At 31.2% G+C, this 23,373-nt stretch overlaps 1 protein-coding gene across 2 annotated transcripts; it reads right to left on the bottom strand.

Moving 5' to 3' along the window:
* Positions 1 to 889: 889 nt before the first annotated feature.
* Positions 890 to 17,006, bottom strand: LOC143226557 (ras-related protein Rab-1A-like). 2 transcript variants are annotated; one of them, XM_076457674.1, is made up of 7 exons: positions 16,834 to 17,006; positions 11,774 to 11,846; positions 11,203 to 11,250; positions 10,612 to 10,659; positions 9,672 to 9,767; positions 8,287 to 8,418; positions 890 to 2,587 (listed from the first exon to the last, which is right to left on the bottom strand). In XM_076457674.1, the coding sequence occupies exons 1-7, from the start codon at positions 16,854 to 16,856 to the stop codon at positions 2,387 to 2,389; spliced, it is 621 nt and encodes a 206-aa protein (XP_076313789.1). In that variant the 5' UTR covers positions 16,857 to 17,006; the 3' UTR covers positions 890 to 2,386. The 2 variants fall into 2 exon arrangements, with proteins under 2 accessions (XP_076313789.1, XP_076313790.1); XM_076457675.1 differs by lacking the exon at positions 8,287 to 8,418 and having other exon boundaries at positions 16,834 to 16,994.
* Positions 17,007 to 23,373: the final 6,367 nt, after the last annotated feature.

Raw genomic sequence — 23,373 nt, 5'->3', positions numbered from 1 at the left:
AGCTGAAAGGGCATGTTTGGTGCGACGGGGATTTGAACCCGAGACCCTCGGATTATGGGTCGAGCGCCTTAACCACCTAGCCATTTAGTACGTATAAACTAACTGTTTGATCATTATATTGTTCCCTATTAATTTAATCGTTTTTCCTCCACGTCATATTTTCGCCGTAAATTATACCATAACCTTTCGATTTTTTTTCTCCAAGTTTCCCTTTGATTTGTTTTCTTCTGCTTACGTCTTACGTTCTGTATTAATATTTCTAACACTTTAGATGATGACCCATTACAAGGTTCTGTGTATAACACCCAAAGTCTCTCTTAATCTACAAATTCATTTTTGAGCACTTAGGACTGGGTAAAATTACACACTTAAAAATTAAGATGACACCACTATGTTTTACCGATAGTGTGTTTTCTTATAGCAAAGCCACATCGGGCTATCTGCTGAGCCCACCGAGGGGAATCGAACCCGTGATTTTAGCGTTGTAAATCCACGTTTTACCGATTTAAATAACTAAACGATGCATATTTATGGAAAACCTTGTGAACTACTATTCCTCTCAAGAAACACACACACAAATCAAACTTAAATTTAAGGCGCTTAATTCTTTTAAGACATGTAGGGTACTTTGAAAGATATTATCAATTAAAAACGTAAGGGACTTCCCAAAGATAAACCACAATTATTTATTCAAGTTTTAAAAGACGACGATCATTCTTGTACGTCACTTCCGTTTGATGTATTTCCCTATAACAAACTGTATACCTCAGTATTCATGTTGTATTAAATATGAATTGAAATTTTAAAATCTTAAAAGAGTCCTGACTTCATTAATTTTGTATCAAACATACAAAGGCTGTTGTATGCCAACAGAATCTAGAAATAATAATTCAGTACCTAGAAGACGTTTTTAATTGTCAATAAAGCAAAATTACAACACTACACAAGCTTTTGAAACAGTAAAGAGCACTCGACGACGTTGCACTGGTGGAATGATACATGTACAATGCTACCTCATCAACCCTACCAAAATGAAAATTAATAATCCTGAAAGTTATAACTTTTAAACTAAGCAACATATAGTAATAGTATGCATAAAACATCTTAAACACCAGTGTAGCATTTTCATTTTGTTGCTATTAAACAAGGAAAAACAAATGTACAACAATGGTTGACATGAATGAATGAATACATTATCGGGATATTTAACAAAGTTGATACCCACACACATACAACCAGTTAGAAAAACTGACTCAGATGTTGGTCTGCTGTCTTCAATATTGAACGAAGTAAATCAGATAATTATTTTTATTTTTTACAATACTTCAGTTAACTTTCATATTTAGTAACCATTATCAAGATGAAATAGAAGTCTTCACTGATGTATTATTTGAAGTAAATTCAACATACTGTACAGTTAATTGCTTACAAACCTTTTTTATAAATACATAACCTTCTCTCCTAAGAGCAGAGAAATCCAAAAGCCAACTTATCCATTCACACAGCATATTCAGAGGAACAAAAATTTATCCAATTCTTAATGTCCTTCTAAATTTAGTTATATCCCAGAAATACGATAAAATCTGATTTAAATAATAGTGAAATCTTGTAGCATGTACAGATAGGAGACAAAATTAGTTTACAAATACTTTATAGTTTTAACTTATAGTGATATGCCTCCTATAAACTATCATTACACCTATTAAATAATCTATAATTAAATACTATTATTTAAATTTAGTACTATTAAATATCAAGTAATTGGTTTTTATTAATTTTCATAGTACAATCAATCACTAAAGTAAAAGGTACCTGGTATCTCATTAGCTTCACAAAACTGCTTCCCTCAAATGCATTTAAAATAAGACTAGTTCCTAGAACCAGCTTGTACTTTAATGATTGATTTGTATCTTTCTACAGAAACCTAATTTATAGTTTTAATTCTACTGCTGTTAGATTTCTCCTTTTGTTTTTTGTTGTTTTTTATTCTTCAGCTGAAAGGCAGTGTCTACACTGTGAAAGTATTACAGTTTCTTTTTTTGTACAAGTTTGTTACAGAACACTATAATTACTGGAACACACTGAAGTATTTCCATGTTTTGTTTGGATTATTTCTATACAAGTGATGCTTTAAACGTATGTGTTTATATATCAATACACATACATACATGATATATTACATTAAAGACAAATATTGGATTTAATAACGAATGTGTAGTAGTTCCAAATAAACTCTTATAGAATGGTCAATGTACTGTTATTTATCTGTCAACAGAAGGTATGTGGACAGAGTGACATATATAGATTCTGAATGTTGCCTATTCTATGTAACATGTCCACTGAGAAAGAAAAAAATTTCATTAAAAAAAGTCAATTGTTTTAGTTCCTAACAACAGCCAGAGCCTTGTGGCTTCACAGGACTGCTGGGGTTAATCTTATCTCCAGGTCTTATTGCTTCTCCTCCGGACGTGGGTGGTCCCATCCTGTTCTTGATCTCAGCTGCCATAGTCATGAAGGCCTGCTCCACATTTGTTGCATTTTTTGCACTTGTTTCCAAAAATGGGGTTCCTAGGTGGTCTGCAAACTCCTGAAGAATGAAAGAGATTTTAGAAAAAATAACTTACTGAAAGAAAAAGACATTAAAGTAGAATTACTTCATAGTAACTTTGTACTCACTGTTATTCAAGTGGTTTAATTTTTATTTCAATAATTTTGTGATCTGAAATTATGACGTATGAAATCTCACCAATTCTAACTTAGAAAGAATCAGTTCATCATAACATATTTTACAAGGTCTTATAAGGCTGAAACGTTTTATCAAAACTACGAGTGTTTGGTAATACTAGGTAACACAACTGATGTGTGGTTGAATTCACATGCCAACTACCGGATGGTTTAGTTCTGTCAATACACACTAAAACTCCAAAGCATAAACAAAATAGTTACTTCCAGTACAAATTACTCTGAAACATGTTACATTCTTAGTATGAGTGCAGGTGTAAGTTATGTTCATTCTGAGGATGAAACATAGCATGCAAATGAAACTTACAAATTTGTGAAAATGCATTTTAACAATTTGTATATGCTTCAGAGTATAGTTGCACACAAATGACTTAAAATGTGTCTACTCATCTCTACAACAATCAATGGATTGAAAAAAGCACCTGAAATATGCCACAACGTACAACACAATAAAAGAGAGACACTGAATGACGAAGATGGGGACCTCTTAAACTACAGTTGCAAGAAGCCTCAGATGTTCAAAGGACCATTACAAGTTTGTTGGAATGTTTCAAGCATACTAGTAAACAATTTCAAGTGATCATGCCTCAAAAATATCTATATCCGAGAAACTAGTTCCTGACTGTGATGTCAGTGGTGGCAGACACACTGTAACAAGGCAATTCAGAGCAGCAAGTAACCTTGCTTAAAAGCCCTACAGAGAAATGATGCTGAACTGTGAATACTACCTTTGCAGACTTAGGTGGTAAAGAAATATTTTAAGATGACATCCACAACTAGCAACATCTTATTTTCACATGAAATCAGATTCTCCTTATATAGAAAATATCAAAAATCCACATGTATCGTCACAAGGGAAGGCACACAACAAACTGTTGAACCCCGGAGAAAGAACCACTTGAGGGAGGAAGTATCAGTGTGGGAAGGAATTTGTCTTTCATTGTACAAACAGTCTCAGATCCCATATAGCAAGGATAGTGCAACAGTTCATCTAGGATAATAAAACCGATGTTCTGCCATTGTTAGTTCATTCCCTTGATATGTCCTCAACAGAACATCTTACAGACCATCTGTACAAAAGATTAACAATGCAAAAACAAAATCCCATCACCAACAAAATTAACTGAAACAAGCAATCTTGGAAGGATAGAAACAAGTTCCTGATAACATTAACTATCAGTTAACTCTTTTGAAACAGCTCATATGTCAAAGGCCGTGTCACCACATTTATTGACTTCTTTTCAAAATTTTATTGAACTACTATTTTATAAATTTATATCAATAAGTTTGGAATCAAATTGTGGATTGTATTTTCAAACTTTGATATTATATATGAATCAATTTAAAATTAAATATTAAAAGAACAGATCCAAATATAGATTTTAGTAAGTCATGTGGCATGTTCAATGCAGCATTGTTTGAAATTAGATGTTTGTGATGTCAAAGTACAAAGTCTATAGTTTTGTACAAAGTAGGAACTCAATAATACTGACAAGTTAGAATATAAAATAAGAACCTCATTTTTATTTTGCTGAGATATGGCTTATGTACTGAATTACATACAGTGGCCCCATTCAACTTTCCATTATCTGAAATGGTCCCTTATATACTCTTACTTCAATATATGACATGCAAATAACTAATCACAACTTAAAATATCCCCAAAATGGTTTTCCCTGCCATTTTAATCTTTTAAATCATTACTTTCTTTCAACACAAAATTTTAATGAGGTAAGTATTGTCTTTAGTCTGCTAGAAGTTTCATATTTTTTAAAGTCTAAATAAGTCATAGTTACTGAGCTTAATAAATTATAGTGGAATTATATGATATCAATGTGATTATTTAGGATTTTTTGGTTATTCAACTGTATATACATATCAAAAAAACCTAAAAAAACTTTTTTGGATATCCTCCACGTGTAAAATTTGCTGCTATGTCCAGCAGCAACTGAGTACAAAGATCATAGGAAGAAGAGATAATTGTTTGCTTTACTTTTTTATTGTTCTATATTGAAAAACGTTATTTCTAAATAGTAATAATCTACACACACACACACACACACATATATATATATATAACTGAAATGTGACTGTATATTACAAAATATTAGTCCACTAAAACACAGCCAAGACAGGGAAGACGAAAGGTCAGTTTTATATTACTGGATACATGACTTGAGTATACATGCACTGTGTCAATGAAAGTTATGTAATGCTACCTAGACATGACTGGAAGGTCAATATAATGAAAAATAATATATAGTTATGAGACTTAAGCTACTTAGACTAAACACTTATATGTTTGTGTTGTAATACATGGTCATTCTAGAATAAAAAAAACAGTTTATATTTATTTCATAACTTTTTAATGATGTTTACAAAGTTGGTCAAATGACAGACCCCCACATAATTAAAGTATAGAAAATTACAAAATATAGCCTTACTAAAAAGAAATGTTTGAAATGTATTTAAGAAGTTCTATAAATTACACAAATATTTAAGATTTTTGGGATGAAGTATAGTTTTTTTTATCATAACAAGAAATCACGTTGCACTCAGACTAGTACCAAAACAGACTATTTTCATAAACAAGTCTTTAGTAAAAATATTTCATTAAAAATTCAGATACTTAGTATACAAAAGACTTGTAATGTATACTAAAACTCTACCAAAATTTGTGAAGATACACATGCCATATCAAAAATTAGTGTAAATACTTAACATGCACAAATGTGTAAACAAATTTGTGCATATCATACAAAGCCTGTAACAAAAGGGTTAATTGGTTTAATCCTTTTGCAATGTCTCAGTTACGATTAAAAAATTATTCTTTGTCCCCAAAATCTCATACCATTTCAGTAATCTCTAAAACCACCTAAATAAATTTCAGTAAAGCTTTATATTTTATCTGCTATTCTACCTACCCTAACTTTGTACAGGGTCTATCAGTTTGACCTCATAAACATAAGCTTTTATCATTCCAGAATGAGTATAAATTATAACACAAACACAAATATTTAGTCTAAATATTTAAGAAATCTCATAATTTTATACATTTATATATATATTCACTGTTTTTATTATAGTAACCTTTTCAGTTGTGCCTGGCTCTATAATTACTGAAGTTGCAATAATACCTATATGCATTAATGTTACCATATCCAGGAAGATAAAATAGGCATATTTCAGTTATGATACATTATATATGACTGTTCACAAACAAGTTCTTAAATGTATTTTTATTAAAAATAGAACAGTAAATAATGAAGTATAACAAACAATTAACTTTACTAGTTATGAACTTCGTACTTGTCTACTGCTTGTCATAGAGGATGTCAAATGAAAATTTTAGATTTTATGTAAATACATTTTGAAATAACCAAAAATCATATATTACTATACAAATAGCATATAATTCCACTATAATTTATCAAATTTAGTAACTAAGCTACATTTGGGTATACAAAAATATGAAATTGAGATCTCTTAATTTAACCTCACCAGTTGGAATCTTGTATAAAAAGAAAGAATTTCATGTCCGTATATTTTAAAAAGCCTCAGAAAGCAACCAGGGAGACATTCTGAGCTTTGATTGGTTACTCAGAAATCACAAAAGGAGACATTCTGAGCTTTGATTGGTTACTCACAAATCACAAAAGAAGGTGTGCATAAGTGTTCCAAAAACGGAAAGAGTGGGCATGGCCATGGTGTTCGAGTCAGGTAAATGTCTGATATCTCAGCAAACAAAAAATAAAAGGTTCATATTTTATATTACAGCTTGTCAAAATAAGTTATTTAAGTTCCTAATTCATAATAAACTACAGATTTTGTATTTGAACATCACAAGGTTGAACCAATGCTGCATTCAACATACTCATTGATACACAAAAACTGACATTCATGTTTTTAATCAGATAATGTATAATTTGAATTATAATCTATGTCAGTAAATTTCTTTGCAAGCCAATTAAAATCATCCATGAAATGAACTTCTGGTGTACTTGTAGAGTAATTATTGGTAAAAATAAGTTACGTTAGTAATTACTGATATATAGAAAGGACAGTGTCTTGGTAACACTATGTTCTAACAATGACATTCATGCCATGTCACTTAACAACAAAGATATAACCTAATATTGTTGTTAAACTATGTACTGAAAGTATAAAATGAAATGTATAGATAACAAAAAAAAATAGTGATTTCTTAATTGATAGTTGATTAGAGGTTTTTTTTTTAATAAAACACTGGTAATATAACAAATTAAAGTTTAAAACTGAATTGACATATTTACTTTCATAATTCTAATCTAGTAATATTCTACTTGTACAATCAAACAATACCACAATACTACTCTAGTAATATTGTACTTATACCATCAAACAATACCACAATACTACTCTAGTACTATTCTACTTATACCATCAAACAATACCACAATACTACTCTAGTAATATTGTACTTATACCATCAAACAATACCACAATACTACTCTAGTAATATTCTACTCATACCATCAAACAATACCACAATACTACTCTAGTAATATTCTACTTGTACAATCAAACAATACCACAATACTACTCTAGTAATATTGTACTTATACCATCAAACAATACCACAATACTACTCTAGTAATATTCTACTTATACCATCAAACAATACCACAATACTACTCTAGTACTATTCTACTTATATCAAACAATCAATACAAGTGCTATTCTGCTTATGCCATCACAATACTACTCTAGTAATATCAAACAATACCGCAATACTACTCTAGTAATATTCTACTTACACCATCAAACAATACCACAATACTACTCTAGTAATATTGTACTTATACCATCAAACAATACCACAATACTACTCCAGTAATATTCTACTTGTACCATCAAACAATACCACAATACTACTCTAGTAATATTCTCGGTGGATCAATTCTACTTATCCCTTCATTCACTAAGCTGTAAGCTAAGTAACTCCCCACTATGTCTTTACTTAAGGCTTATTATATCAACACTTACTACATTTATAAGGTTTCAGAACCCCCCTTCAGCCCCCTTTCACCTCTGTCACTAAAATATCAATGGGCAGGCAATAACCAAACCATTCTATTAAACTAAACATTTTGGCTTTTATGACTTCTAGTCTAAAATTCTGTTCATTACAAACTTTTCTTTGTTGGAGACATTAGGGACAAAGCAGAACCACATTTTGTTTTCCATTTTCTTCTCAAAAAATGATCAGTGCACCCTAGACACGTTTTTTTAATAGATTTCAAATGTTTTACAATAATGCAAAGTGAGAAGAAATGAATTATTTACAGAATATCATTAGTAGAAATAAGGTCCATGAAAAAAATTCCAGAATTTTGCATAAAATTGAAAAATAACAATTATTTGTTCAGGTGTATAAAAAAACCCCAAACATAAACATGCCTAAATTGTAAGAGCTGGTATGTCTGTTTCTATCAAATAAAACTTTAGAATCCCCTTCCAGTTTTTCTGTTTTACATCACCATAACGATAACATAGTTAACAAACCTTCGCTGTAGTGTAATCCACAATCTTTTTTGTGGTCAAATCACACTTGTTACCCACCAGGAGTTTATTTACATTCTCACAGGCGTACCGATCAATTTCTTGAAGCCACTGCTTCACATTATTAAAGGATTCCTAAGTAATAAAAAACAATGAATTATTAAGTAATTGTTACAACAAATTTAAAGATAAGACAATATACTTGTAACCCCAACTACTTAAAACGTAACATAATCCAGAGATACAAAACCTATATTTAAACTTCTACAATTGTATTTCACAAGCTACCACCTAAAGGAAGATTTTTCAGGATGTATTTACAGTTCACAAGTTTCAGATCCCAAAAAAAGAGAGTAAAAATGTCAAACAGTGTTTCCAATATATATGATAAGGTTATGAACTTGTATCTAAGTGAAGACAGTTCAATTACAATTTCAATCTATAATTTTACTTTCCATCTGCCAAAACAATTTTTAATTATTTTTTATTGTGACCATTATAGGTTCCTCTTTTTAAAGGTAGGCCTGATACAATTACAACTTCAGTTTTTAAAGTTGGTCTATGACACCTACTAACTTGGAAATTATCTACTGGAAATTTGTTGTAACTAGTTTCAATGACTTTACAGACACAACATCATTTGCTAATTACTGAAAGTAAATGTACAGCAACAAGAACAAATTTTATTTTATTACTAAAAAACATCTGTGTGATCATTTCTGGAATGATGACCTATTATAGTTAGGTTAGTGGCTTAGAAAGTTAATTTAGAGCCATGATTTATATGACATCATGCAATGTGTGTTACAGAAAATACTAACTTTGTATGTGGCAAAAACAAAATGCTTTGTAAACATAATTTGAACATTCATACAATTTTATACAAAAAACAAAATGTTAAGCCATCTATCTCCCTTAACATCTACAATACCACTTGAATAATCTAAAATGTACGTTGTAGTTTATTTTTAGACATTAATGGAAAGCTAAACAAGGATGATCTCTACTAGCCAATAAATTTGGATCTATTATGGCTAGAAGGAAGGCAACTAGCCACTAGCACCCACCACCAATTCTTGGGCTTCTCTAATCAAATGGTAGAATTTTACTGTCATTCTTATAATGCACCCACAGCCCTATAGTGCAAAACATGGTTTTGTGGCTACGAAAACAAACTAAGAACTTGCATTCTAACATGCTAGTCATTAGGTTACACCTGACTGAGCACAAAATGTGCCTTTTGACGTGTAAAGGAACAGAATTTATTTTGGAAGATATTATTCATGTCTTTCACACAATTTGCTCTCTGCAGTTTTAAAAGTAAATGTGCTTTACAGATAAGGACATATCAACCATCCTACCTCATTATGTAATAAAATATGACCTACCTGATCTGTGACATCATAAACAACAATAATTCCATGAGCTCCTCTGTAATAGCTTGACGTGATAGTTCTGAAGCGTTCTTGTCCCGCCGTGTCCCACTAGAACATATAACATAGTCTGCATCACCAGATATTAAGTGGCATGCACAACCTTTGTTTCTGAGTTAGTTTTATGCTACATCCTTCATGTAATATAATTTTACATAACACTATGTAATAAAATTTTTTACTTTTTCTTGTTCCTGGGCAGAAAGTGTCATTTCCCAATTGCTTATGCCTAAAGTAAATGGAAAAGACCTATTTTTCTCTTCAAACTTTGCTTTTGTGACCTGGGAGCATATAACAAAAACATGATGGGAGACTATATTTGGGAGATGATATGTGAAAATGATTTATATTACAATTGCAAATCTCGAAAAACTACTCACTTCTAAACATTTTTGCTCATTTTTGTATAACTTTAGTATAAATACACGTAACTCTTGATTCATATATTGATTTATTTAGACCTTACATAAATGAAAATGTGCCAATTTGCCTGTTTTTACATATAAAATAGGTTAATTTCTAAATTTCATTATCCAGGTTACAAAAGCAAAGTTTGAAGGAAATAATGGCCATTTTCTGTACTTTTACAACATAAGCAATTAAGAAATAACACAAACTATCCAGGAACAAAATTTGTGTTACATAGTGTTATGAGCCATACTTAGGTCTAGGGTTTGTTAACTGTCTTGTTCTAAGAAACGAAGAAACGTTAAATATCTAGAACAAATACCTTCACCTTAATGTTGATTTTCTCTGTTCAACAACAAAACATTCTAAACACAAAAATCACAACAGATCCTGAATTTTCAGTTCTGTGGTTACACATTTTATATAAAAATTATATGTTAATTTATTAACAAAACTTTTAAGATGCTTAGTGATCCAATCTACTTACAATTTGGAGCTTGACAGTTTTGCCATCTAATTCTATTGTTCTGATTTTCTGTAACAAAAGAAATTAATCTTACATAAGACAAACATTTTAGATCTCTGCATGTTAGGTACAATGAAAAACAAGTTGGCACTACAGAATAACCTAAGAAGCAAACATACAACCAACTGTTCAGAAATGAAAATTAGAGCTGTTAAATTGAACTCTGCATAAAAAAAACCCAGCAAAAAAACAAACAAACTTGCTTCAAATGAGAAGTAATACTATCAACCTCAATAACAACCCAATGTCAACATTTAATGTTAAAAATTTCCTGTTGAGACTGACAGATAAACTAAACATAATACTGACCATTGCAAACTCTTTGTTAACCTGAAGATCACCCAAGAAGGTCAGCACTGTTCTGTACTTTATTTTAAAGTTTTAATACCCATATCAATCATCTTGAGAATACATTTTTACTTCATGTAGGTTTCTCGTCATCATGAATTACAACAGTCAATCACCTGACTCTAAGGAAATATTAATTAAAACTAAGAAAATGAAAAATGTTTCCATGGATATAATCTCATGTATATTGTAAAAATTACTTACAAAATCTACTCCGATAGTGCTGATATAACTCTCCGTATATGTGTCATCCTGAAAAATAAATAGTAAACAGTTTTACAGTTTTTTTCATATAATTATGCTTAAATACAGTATACAGTAATGATATTTTAAAATTTTGTTTCCTGTAGACATAGTATTACATACTAAATGCTATATTATCAAATTCATTTTGCTACAGTCGAACATTGATTCACAACGTAAGATATTTATACGATGTCACTAGGTTTTAAAAGCCAACAGGTCAGAATATTGTTGAAACTTTGTAGAATGGACAGCAATTGCCTGTTGTGAAGACAAGTGTAGAAGACAATGTTTCAAAAGTCTTCCACCTTTCGTCTTCATATATCTGAAAACTTTTGAAACGTCATCCTCTGAAATTGTGTTTCTACAACAGGCAGTTGCTGTCCATTCTACAAAGTTTCATCATGAATACTCTGCATAAACAATCTATCAAAGAATAGGTCAGAATATTACAAGTTTTTTATTGAAATACCTATATAACAAAGAAAGGTTAAACACCACCCTCAAAAGAATTAAAAGTTACAATACTTACAGCAAACCTCAACAATAAGCAAGACTTCCCAACACCAGAGTCACCAATCAGGAGCAGCTTAAACAGATAGTCGCTAAAAGAAAGAAGTTCTTTTGAATCAGACTGTTGCTGATGGATAAAAGAAGTTAGTAAGAATAAAGCTTATTATGTTTCAAATCTAGATTTCATTAAAAACTAAGTAATAACCTAAGTTATGCTGGCAATAGCACCAAAGTTCATTTCTAACCTTAAAGATCAGGTCTAAAGTCTTGCAGTATTTATAGTCAGTATAAGTGAACATTCAACAGCTCAGTATATAAGCACCAACAAAATAATAAATTGAAGTGAGAAAAGTCAAAGCTAAAGAAAATATGAAAGTAGAGCAGTTATGGTTGATCAAGATTGAAACTTTTACTGGTTTATCAAAGAATAAAAAACAAAATGAAAAAAAAAAAAAAAAAGAATGTAACAGTAAAGTTTGTTTGTTTTTTAATTTTGCGCAAAGCTACACAAGTGCTATATGTGCTTGAATCCCTAATTTAGCAGTGTAAGACTAGAGGGAAGGTAACTAGTCATCACCACCCACTGCCAACTCTTGGGCTACTCTTTTACTAATGAATAATGGGATGGCTGTCACATTATAATGCCCCCACAGTTAAAAGGACAAGGATGTTTGGGGATTAACACACACGACCCTCAGATTATGAGTTGAGTGCCTTAACCACTTGGCCATGCAGGGTGAACAGTAAAGTACAAGATACCTAAGCTGAAAAATAAAATAATTATTATATTTAACTATTTTATGTTAACATATTTACATATATGTGATAGTTAAGAGGTAATATTTTTAATGCTAAATTTGTTAATATTAAAATGATCTGCAAAATATTATCACAATTGAATATAATGATAATATGGACCTAAATGTTTTAATTTCTGCCTGTCCATAGTCTGGTTGGTGTTCATGTAACAGACATTATTTTATATTGAATTATCAACAGCACTATACCCAGATCTGTGAATCGACAACACTGTTTAAGTGATGCTAGTTCATTCTTCCATTCAGTGCTGAGTGTAACCAATCATTTACTTAAAAAGATAGAGTATCCTAACACTTGCCCAATCATTTTGTGTCTAGTTTTACTTTTGCCTAGCCTTAACAGTGATATGATCTTATATTAGTGTACACATACATAAGTAATGCATCTATAACTATTGTTTAGTTTAAACAGAGCTTTGTCCTTATACTGATATGTACATATAATAAATCTTAATTCTGTCTTAATAGTGATGTGTTTTATTAGTTAAGAATTATAACAATCCATTCACTTATATTTGTCAACAATCATCTGAATTTATTACTATCCACAAGACAACCTTCCATTTTTGTCTGAATTTGTAAATAAAAACAAAACAAAATGAAGTGAAAATAACTTTTCTTAATTATGTTTAAGTAAGGTTAATGCATTTTCTAGTGTCAAATAAAATATTAACAAATATAATGTAAAACTGTCAGTTCAGAAACAAGTAACTTGATTAAAATGCGATATGCAGTAATGACTGTTGAAAGTTAGGAAACTTTACAAAATTGTTCAACAAATATTTCCTTTCATGTTTAATGATCACAGAATTACAGGAGAAAAAAATTCAATGGAAGTTCACATTATATGGAAGGCATGGTGTGAAAACATAACTGAAAGTTTAGATATAACTTGAAACAGTAGTGAAAAAACTATTAGAAATGGTCAACATTCTGATATCATCAAGCACCCAGTAATTATGCAAGTCTGTCAAAATGTTTATGTTGCCACCAAACAAGTTCACACCATCTGTTTCAAGAAATCTAATAATGCTATCTGTTGCAATCAATAACTTTGAACTGCTGAACAGAGTGAAGACAACTGGCTGACACCACCCACAGATTTTTTTTTAGCACATGTGTCATGGTTTGAGAAACAATGCATCAATTAAGAAATTTTAATAACTGCATAGTAAAAATATCCACAGTGAATTAATTTTAAAATATGTAAATAAGTTATAACAACATTTAAATAAAATATACATTTATTATTTTAAATCATTATCCATGATCGTTAAAGGCTAGTAAGGTTACTAACCAGTGCTAATTAAGGCTGTGCAGCTTGACCCCCCAGTTACCTGTAGTCTCAATTTGGATTTGAAATCAGAAAGCATTTCACATATTCAATGAATAACATCTTGTTATGTCACAAGTATTTACTACAAACAATAAAGCATTTTCAAGGAAGCAGTGAAAAAAACACAATACTGAACATAACAGCAAACTCAACAGGGCATAATATCCAGCAAACTTTCATGTAAAGTAACACAGTAAAATGTAGAAACTGTGTTTATTTATTAACAATATAATAAAAAGTAATTCATTTATACACATTTTAAAATAATGAGAGAATAACTAAGAATACACAAGGATGAAAAAAATGTTTTTATGTAAAATATATTACAACAAAATACAATGGAGAAAGAAAACTATCACTACATCCACAGATTGTAATCATGGTTAATTCTGGAGTTTGATTATTAGGACTTCTGAGAATGTTGCATGAATAAACTGACACTAAACAAAATAGGTAAATAAAAATTGAAATATAAAGGTATCAAAATATCATGAGAAAAATTTACAATTACGTTTTAGGACTATGTGGTATGTAAATGACTATTACAATCTTTAAATAGCATTGTACTGCAAGATACGGCAGTTCTTTAATTTACGAACATAGGTATGTGTTAAATATACTTTAATTTTAAAAATCAAAAATGATTACAAACAGTTAAATACAGAAACACATCCACAAGACTGTTAATCTTACAAACTGATGTAATTTTTCAGCATTTTTTGTATTTTCAGTACTCTAGTTTCATAACATTAAACTAATCTACCATGAATGTAGAGAATGACATTTTTGGTTTGGTCCCATTTTTTCTTCTATGATAGTTTCCAAATGATATTTTAAGAATTGTAGTACATAACACAAACTGACACCCACAAGTTACATCGTATAACAAAACCAATCTTAGAAAAAATGTAGTCTGTACATTTTATAATTATAAATACAAATACTGAATACCTAAATGAATGTGTGTGGAGAAGCTTATTTTAATTTCCAAGGAAACCATACTGAGTTGATAACACTTTGAAGGTCAATGATATAAACTTAAATTATATATCTGATAACATTCATAGCAGAAAGGATGAAAGCAGTATCTAATAAAATGGTTACAGTGACTAGCCTATTTTATGATATCAAATAAATGGAAGAGAAGAACCAGCCTTTGTTGAAAAACAAAACTTTACACAGTTTAGGTCTTTGGTGATCTGGATATATTCAATGACAAATTAAATAAATCTAAAACAATATTTTCAAATATGAAATGATGAAAAAACAAATATCAAACAAATCTGTTAGACGCATAACATAAAACCTAACGTAAAAGTTCATTCTATCTTCTTAAATGTAAGGTAATGTTACTTTTATCAGTCCAACAACATGAATGTAAGGTTTTATTTTTCTGATTTTCACAATTTATGATCTAAAGAATCACTTGAAATTTACTGCTCAACAGTTTTGCACATTGAGTAACAATTTGCAGTGTGTTCAGGGTTTTCATGTAAAGTTAAATATAAACTATTCATGCAGAGGAACTTAATTTTGATGGAACATCCACAATTCTGGAAGTAGTGACTGTTAAAGTATGGTCCACATACTGGTCCAAACTTCAAGTCATATCAAAATCAGCACGCTTATTCCAATTTATTCTAACGAGTGTTTTTGGTGAGGCAAGCAAAAGTGAATTGGTAGGATCAGGAGGTGGTCCATGGAGACTTTTGTCTGCCAATGTGGTCCACAGATGAAAGTTGGAGAACCACTACACTACAGTGCAAATTGTATTTTTGTTACAAAAACTGAAAACCACAAACTCCCAGATTCACAGTGCAAGCACACCAATCACTGTGCCACACTCAGCCCTGCAGCATGTCCTCTCCTGGTGTTGACATAAAATGTACAATTATAAATGTATTGCATGTGAAACTTGTATTAGCTAAACAGAGGAATAAAAACTATTTGATATCTCTGCATGATAAAATACAAGAATTATTTTTTTTATTATTCTGTATTAACAATACACATATTTAATAAGAATTTTAAATAAGTAATCTATTTACATTAAAAACTTGCATCAAATCAAGTCATGTTCATTGACCAGGAAAACAAGCTTAAAACTAGTAAACATATGAAATTGTTAGGAAAAATCTTTTTAAATACAAGTATAAAATAGAAAGATTTATAAGTTTTGTGACATTTATGCTATACTACAAAGGGAATAAAAAAAAACTGATTTTCTTTTTCAAGGGACAGGAACACACGTATTGCTCATCTTAGTTCAGAATCCTAGCATTTTGTGCTTAGAGCTTCATATGCAGAGTCAGCATTGATGATTGAAGTTTGTGTAGCCGTAGTGTACAAGAAATTGAGCCTTATTTTTGCACTAACACTGAAAAAGAGCAAGTTGTGACAAACGTGCTGTAAAAACCGTCAAAGTAAATTGCTGAAGTTTAAAAAATACAACTTTACAAGTAAAACTGAAAACATACAATCATATTTTTATACTAAATTGTTCTGTGCAATCTTAATTCATCGCACCATTAACATTGCAAAACACATACAGAAACATACAACTTGACATTGTAACACTAAATGCGTTTCTATGTAATAACAATACTAAAATTAGCAAAAAGTAAAAATAATTTTAACATTATACTACTAGTATCACCACGCGTTATGTTTATTCATTATAAAATTGTTTAAGTTACAGTTATAATGCTCGTACACTGTGAGCTTACTACTCAAAAATATTTATACACTTTAATTTTTCAGTAAAAATTGTAAAATTGCAGTCATTATTAAATTTGTGTTAATAATATAATAATCATAGCTGTGTCACACTAAAACTCAAGTGTCTTACTAAGGTAATCAACTGATTCTAGCGAAATAAACTTAAATATTAAAGTATGAAACAAAATTTCAAAACATAATACTAACTATTCTGGATTCATTGTGGACATAGTTATGAAGGTAAACTTTGGTTTTAGATAAATAGAAAACTAAAGTTCAAATGTCACAGGAGAACACAACACAAATTTAAAATATGGCTATGAGTCTGACGATTCGTAGCTTCTACGAAATGTTAGTTTGTCTAATGATGACGACATAGTCTCGTGACGTGTCATAATCACAGCGCCACTTAATAAATGAAAATTAAAAAAAGTTAACAAATAAATAAAAAACTGTTATAAGTGAAAAACAAATTAACTGGTAACATAGAAAATGATTATTTTAAACCAAAGCTCAGCTATGTGACACCAACAGTATATTTTACAGTCTGATATCTCAATATTATAAGCTCTGCAAACCATCTAAGTTCCATCTGAACCTCGACATAATTCATTATCTCTTGTTTGTTCGTTGTTAAACTCAAACTACACAATAAAGTACATAATCTGCGAACTGTGGGTATCGAACCTTGATTTTCAGCATTGTTATCCTCAGACATAACCAAGCTCACATTAAGATGCTTTGAGGCTCTAATGCACTTGTTTTTTAGGCCCCTTGAATAGGCGACAGACATATTTAAAGTTAATGATAATTAATACATACACTACTGGCCAAAATCTTAAGGCCAATGAACATAAAGAAAAAATGTGCATTTTGCGTTGTTAGACTCAACCACTTATTTGAGTAGAGCTTCGAAAGATGAATATAAAAAAGGAAAATTAAAATGAAAATGTTCTTTAGCATTTAATAAGGAAAATGTGAACACTATAGAATTAGCCTAAATAACCAGCTGGTCAAAAGTTTAAGACATACCAAAATAGGGTAGGAAATTCCCAACAAGAGGTCTCAGTAGTGAGTTGCACGGTCGTCATTTCGAATAATTACAAACATTCGCTTTGGCATGGTCGATAAAAGCGTTTTCAGAAGGCTGGCTGGAATGTTATTCCAAGTGGTGAAGATGGCTTCACGAAGATCATGTACTGTTTGAATTGACGTCCATTTCTATAGACTTCCCTTGCCATCACCCCGAAACATTTTCAATGAGGTTCAGTTCGGGCGAACACGCTGGATGGTAAAAAAAAATCACGTTATTCGCCATGAAAAAGTCCTTTGTTCTGCAAGCATTGTGGATTGCAGCATTGTCCTGCTGAAAGATCCAGTCATTTCCACACAAGCGAGGGCCTTCAGTCAATTATAATGCTCTCTCCAACATGCCAATGTAGCCAGCTGCTGTTTGACACCCCTGTATAACCTAAAGTTCCATTGTTCCATGGAAGGAGAAAGCACCCCAGATCATGATGGAACCTCCTCCACTATGTCGTGTAGAAAATGTCTCCGGTAGGATATCCTTATCGTGCCAGTGACATTTGGAGCCATTTGGACCATCCAGGTTAAATTTTTTTTCATCAGAGAACAAAACCTTCTTCCACTTTTCTACATATCATGTTTGGTGCTCCTCAGCAAATTTAACCGTGCTGTTTCGTGGTGTGGAAGGAGCCGTGGCCTTTGAAGATGTTTACGGTTTTTAAATCCCTTCTCTCGTAGATGCCGTCTTATTGTTCTTGAGCTACATTCTACGTCCGTAAGGGCCTTAATCTGGTTCGACGATCGGCTGGTATCTTGCCGGACAACCCGTCGAATCCTCCCGCTCAACGCTGACGAAATTTTCTTGGGCCAACCACTTCAAATTCTTGTTCTGTATCCCTCGGGGTCGTTTAAGAAATTTGCAACAGCAGTTTTACTACGCTTAATCTCACCAGCGATGGCACGTTGAGGGAGATCTTGCTTTTGCAGCTCGACAATTCTGACACGTTTAAACTCTGTGAACATTTTAGCCTTTGCCATGTTTTTATCCAATACAACACAGGAGATGTCAGTAGATGTTGACAACGCTAATGCTTGAACACAAATGACTAAATTTCGTCACGTGTTTACCGATTAACACTTCATTTCAGTATGGTCTTAAACTTTTGACCAGCTAGTATTTAGGCTAATTTCATAGTGTTTACATTTTCCTTATTAAATTCTAAAAAAAGTTTTTTTATTTTTCCTTTTCTTATTTTCATCTTTCGAAGCTCTACTCAAATAAGTGGTTGAGTCTATCAACGCAAAATACATATTTTTTCTTTATGTTTATTGGCCTTAAGATTTTGGCCAGCAGTGCATTAAGATAGTTTCAAAATATGAACTAATTATTCGAAGTAAATTAGAATAGGATGCATCTAACTTTTAAGGATGATATATTAAAAATTAAAAGATTATAATATTAATTATTTACTTTTACAGCATGGTAAGTAAGAATGAATCAGGTACATAAAAAACAATATAGTTATTCTGCAACATTATGGAAGCATCCCAAAGCATTATCCTAAATTCATTTTCCTTACTTTAGCGAAAGTGAAATCTCTAATTACATTTTGATAATTTATTTGCCAAAACAAAGTCATTTCTGCTGGTCTACATGATAAGACAGTGGTAAGTCGTCGGATTTATGATGATAAAACCAAGGGTTCGATTCCACCTCGCTGGACAGAGCAGATAACTCCATGTGGCTTTGCTATAAGAAAATGAACACATAACTCTTCCTCTTGTAAGCAAAGAAAGGGCGTTAAAGTGTTTATCTAACACCGAAACACGCAGCTCACTGTTTACTCTGGTCATTTTATTAAACCCTCTAGCTCCACTGCAATTTATAAAATTAAGCTATTTATACATTAAGTTTTAGAAAATAATACTTACTTTTGTTGAGGTTTTATAACTTTGTGTAATTTAAGGCTTTCTTATGTACAAATTACTTTTAATAGCTTAAATTAACGGTTGAAAAATCATTAAAAGGTAAATTAAGTATATAGTTTGGACACATTCACCCCGCCTACTTCTACCTTGCACAGTTTGTTAATAGATTTTACTAAGGTTAACTTCCATTAACTTTATAACCAGTAGATAGTTTAGGTTTCAACTGATTGACTGGCATATTTTATACTACGTGATATTACAGATAATTGACAATTTAGCTAAAGAGATTTTTTTTTTTTCATTCGAGAACATTGTTGGAGCTCGAGTTGAATTTCTAACTATTTATATCACGTTATTAGGGAGCCAGAAAATTTCTCACAAAAAGACCAGTTCCTCAGCTGATCACATTGAATTATTCTGCATTATTTACTTTAAAAACTATTTTGTGGTGGACTAGAAGCATTGATGTAAAGTGGTAGGTCTAATCTGAAAGGACAGTCGATGGCAAAAAGAAAAAAGGATTATAAAGGTGAGTCATATATTTCTTGTTTTTCTTATCTATTTTTTTACGATTATAATAAAAGTAACTAATATAAAATTTAAAAACGTTCAGGACAGATAAGATTAAATTAGATAATATAAATAATTATAAAGATAATAAAAATAAGTTTTTTTCTATCACGTGCACTCACTAACCCTAAGAGTTGACGAGTAGAACGAGCTTTATGTAACTTGATTAATGTAACATTTGCTTCTTGTTACCAAATATGTTGACACTTCTTATGGAGGAAATTTTAAACGTCACTGTTGAAAAGGCAATAAAACAATAATATTCAATTACAAACAGTCGTGTAATGTTAAGAGGTTTTAAACTGTTTAATGTAAAGAAAAGTTGTTTCCTGCTACTATTTGAAGTAATTCTAGAAGGAAACAAACTATAGTTTTGATTCATTTTTTAATTTTGTTGTTTATGGTAGTTTAAGAGGTCAGTCAAACTGATCTAATCTGTATTGAGTAAAAATACAACAAATAATAGATAAAATATGCAGATTTATCAAGAAAAGATAGAGTTAAACCGACCGTCAGGATCGTCAGTAGGGGCCTCTCACAGCCTGGGGCTTTGGCGTAACTGCGCCACAGTTAATTTGCCCTGGACTTTAACGCTGAGATTCTGGAGGCATTATCCCCTAACTTAATGGCATAAATTATTCTTTTAACTTGTTAAAAAGTGTTTTAATTTTCAGATTTTATCGTAATACTTTATTTGTTCTTAAAACGGATTGGAATAAGTCTCCACACTTAATGGGATGGACTTAGTCAGGGACGTAGATTTTTTACACCCGATGGGGGGGATGATTTTTGCAACTACTTATGTGGACTGTTCAATTTGCAAATTGGTAATCTTTGATTACGTGAACCTGAAAGCTGTAAACATGCAGTCATAGAGTAATCTTGTTGCCACGATACTTGCATGTATACTTAGGCCTACTGACTGATACAAACTATCGCTTAGATCGAAAAGCTTAGAAGCACGCCTATATTAAAGATGTACATTTCGGCTACTGAAAAAGCCTACGTCTAGGCCTAATTATATAATTCGATTGGTAAGAACACGAGAATCACAAGAACAAACACACAATTTGTAGGCCTGTGATGCAATAAAACAATTCAACAGACCAAACTGTAGGGGGGTGATTGTATGCACCATACCCACCACCTAAAATGAAGGGGGATGTATACCTCCCATCCCCCCAGGATCTACGCTCCTGGACTTAGTAAAGATCTGGTGAAAACAATATGGAGACCAGACTTGATATGTACTTTATTCTTACGGATCCTTTCAAATTCTTTACGTATCTCTGGTTGGAAACTCATGATTCACAACTGCTAATGTAATATATTTTTATATCTTCAGCTTTAGCTGTGAGCTGGTGTTCTAACCATATTTTTACAGATAAGTAGTTCCTTGCATTTTGTTTTTATTTGTTTCTAAACACAAAGCTGCACAGGCCCGGCATGGCCAGGTGGTTAAGGCGCTTGACTCGTAATCTGAGGTTCGAATCCCTGTCACATCAGATATGCTCGCCCTTTCAGCCGTGGGAGCTTTATAATGTGACGGTCAATCCCACTATTCGTTGGTAAAAGAGTAGCCCAAGAGTTAGCGGTGATGATTAGCTGCCTTCCCTCTAGTCTTTCACTGCTAAATTAGGGACGGCTATTGCAAATAGCACTCGTGTAGCTTTGGCGAAATTCAAAAGCAAACAATCAAAGCTGCACAGTAGGCTACTTATGCTATAAAAACCGAGAGGGTTTGCATTGCAATATCTAGGATCGTTAATCCTAATGGAATTTATCATCCATTGTAATACTAAATAAGCCAAGTATATAACTGTGAAAGTTTGTGGGTCAGGATGCTAAAGTAGGCTAGGACTCAAAGCTTAAGAAATATGATTTGTGATACGTAAAAACAACTAAGTTGTAAAGTAAATGGATATAGTAATATTTCTTAAAATAACACCCTATTAAAAATGGCAATATTTGTACTGGAAAATACAGAAAAATGTATCTACAAACAGTTACGCTAATATTCCATTTGTTTTTCTTGTGTTCGAGAAATAAAGTGTGCCCCATCCGATCAATAAAAGCAGCTTAAATTGATGTTTCATTCTAACCTCTCAAATAGAGTATAATAGGGAATAACCCTAAAAATTCATCAACCCAAACTGCAAGTTAATGAATAAACTGACGAAACACATTTATAAGTGTCACTTTTTGTATCTTTAGTAGAAATAATTAATCTTTCCATAAATAAAAAAAATATCTATACTAATTTTAGATAACAAGTTTATATATTCTAGTAATATTTCTTAAATAAGGATTTTTATGTAAACTTTCTGTGCCGAAATCTCTGGTGTTTATATATTAATTTTACCTATAATATAATGTTTATTGAATCGTAGTTTCTATTTAGAAGATTCAAGCATAAAGTTTTCTAATTATTATTATATTATTGTCGCTCTCGGTTTCATATCTATCTCGGTTTCTAATAGATTTCAATTTTAAATTAATAAAATATTATATTTCCTCTTATTCAAAGCCGAAAAAAAGTAATGAAAGTTAGCAATATTTTTTAAAAGATAAGTCCAAAACAAAACTTCATAAATGATTCGTAAAAATATTATTATTTCTGAAAAACTTAATTTCAAGCTATTGTTTTCAAAAGCAGTATTGTTGAACAAAAGTTTGTTGTAGCAAATTGAAATATTAAATTTATCAATGTAGTTATTATCTTGTTCCCTAGATGGCATAGTAATGATATATATTTGTGGAATACAGATAAACTAGATATAAAGAACAAAGTAAAAATGCTTAAAATATCGAAAACTGTTGAGAGTTTTGCATTAGAGATCGCTTTGTCTTTGCCTAATATTATTATTGATCCATTTTATAATAAAATAAAAGATTTGTGCCATTTATTTGTTTACCTATCAAAATGGATTTTTCGAGTATACCAATAACAGGTATAAAAACTTTCATATATTGTGTTGTATATACATATTTCCTTTCTTGAACTTACTATAATATTAAGAAACGCCCACTGACGTATGAATGATTAATTTTTTTCAGTTTATTTGTAGCAATCTAAATGTTTAGTACATGTTACTTTGAATTATCAAGTATTAATATTTCATTTATAAAAAAATTAACAACAAAAACATTTCTCTCATGGAAACGAAACAACAAGTTGAGGGAGATGTTCCATGTCTATGTAAGTTTTCTGAAAGTCATGAC

This window comes from Tachypleus tridentatus, chromosome 9, assembly GCF_004210375.1.
Source record: "Tachypleus tridentatus isolate NWPU-2018 chromosome 9, ASM421037v1, whole genome shotgun sequence".
In the NCBI taxonomy this organism is placed as follows: Eukaryota; Metazoa; Arthropoda; class Merostomata; order Xiphosura; family Limulidae; genus Tachypleus; species Tachypleus tridentatus.
The sequence above is the reverse complement of the archived record's forward strand: the minus strand, read 5'-3'. Positions and strand labels throughout refer to the sequence as shown.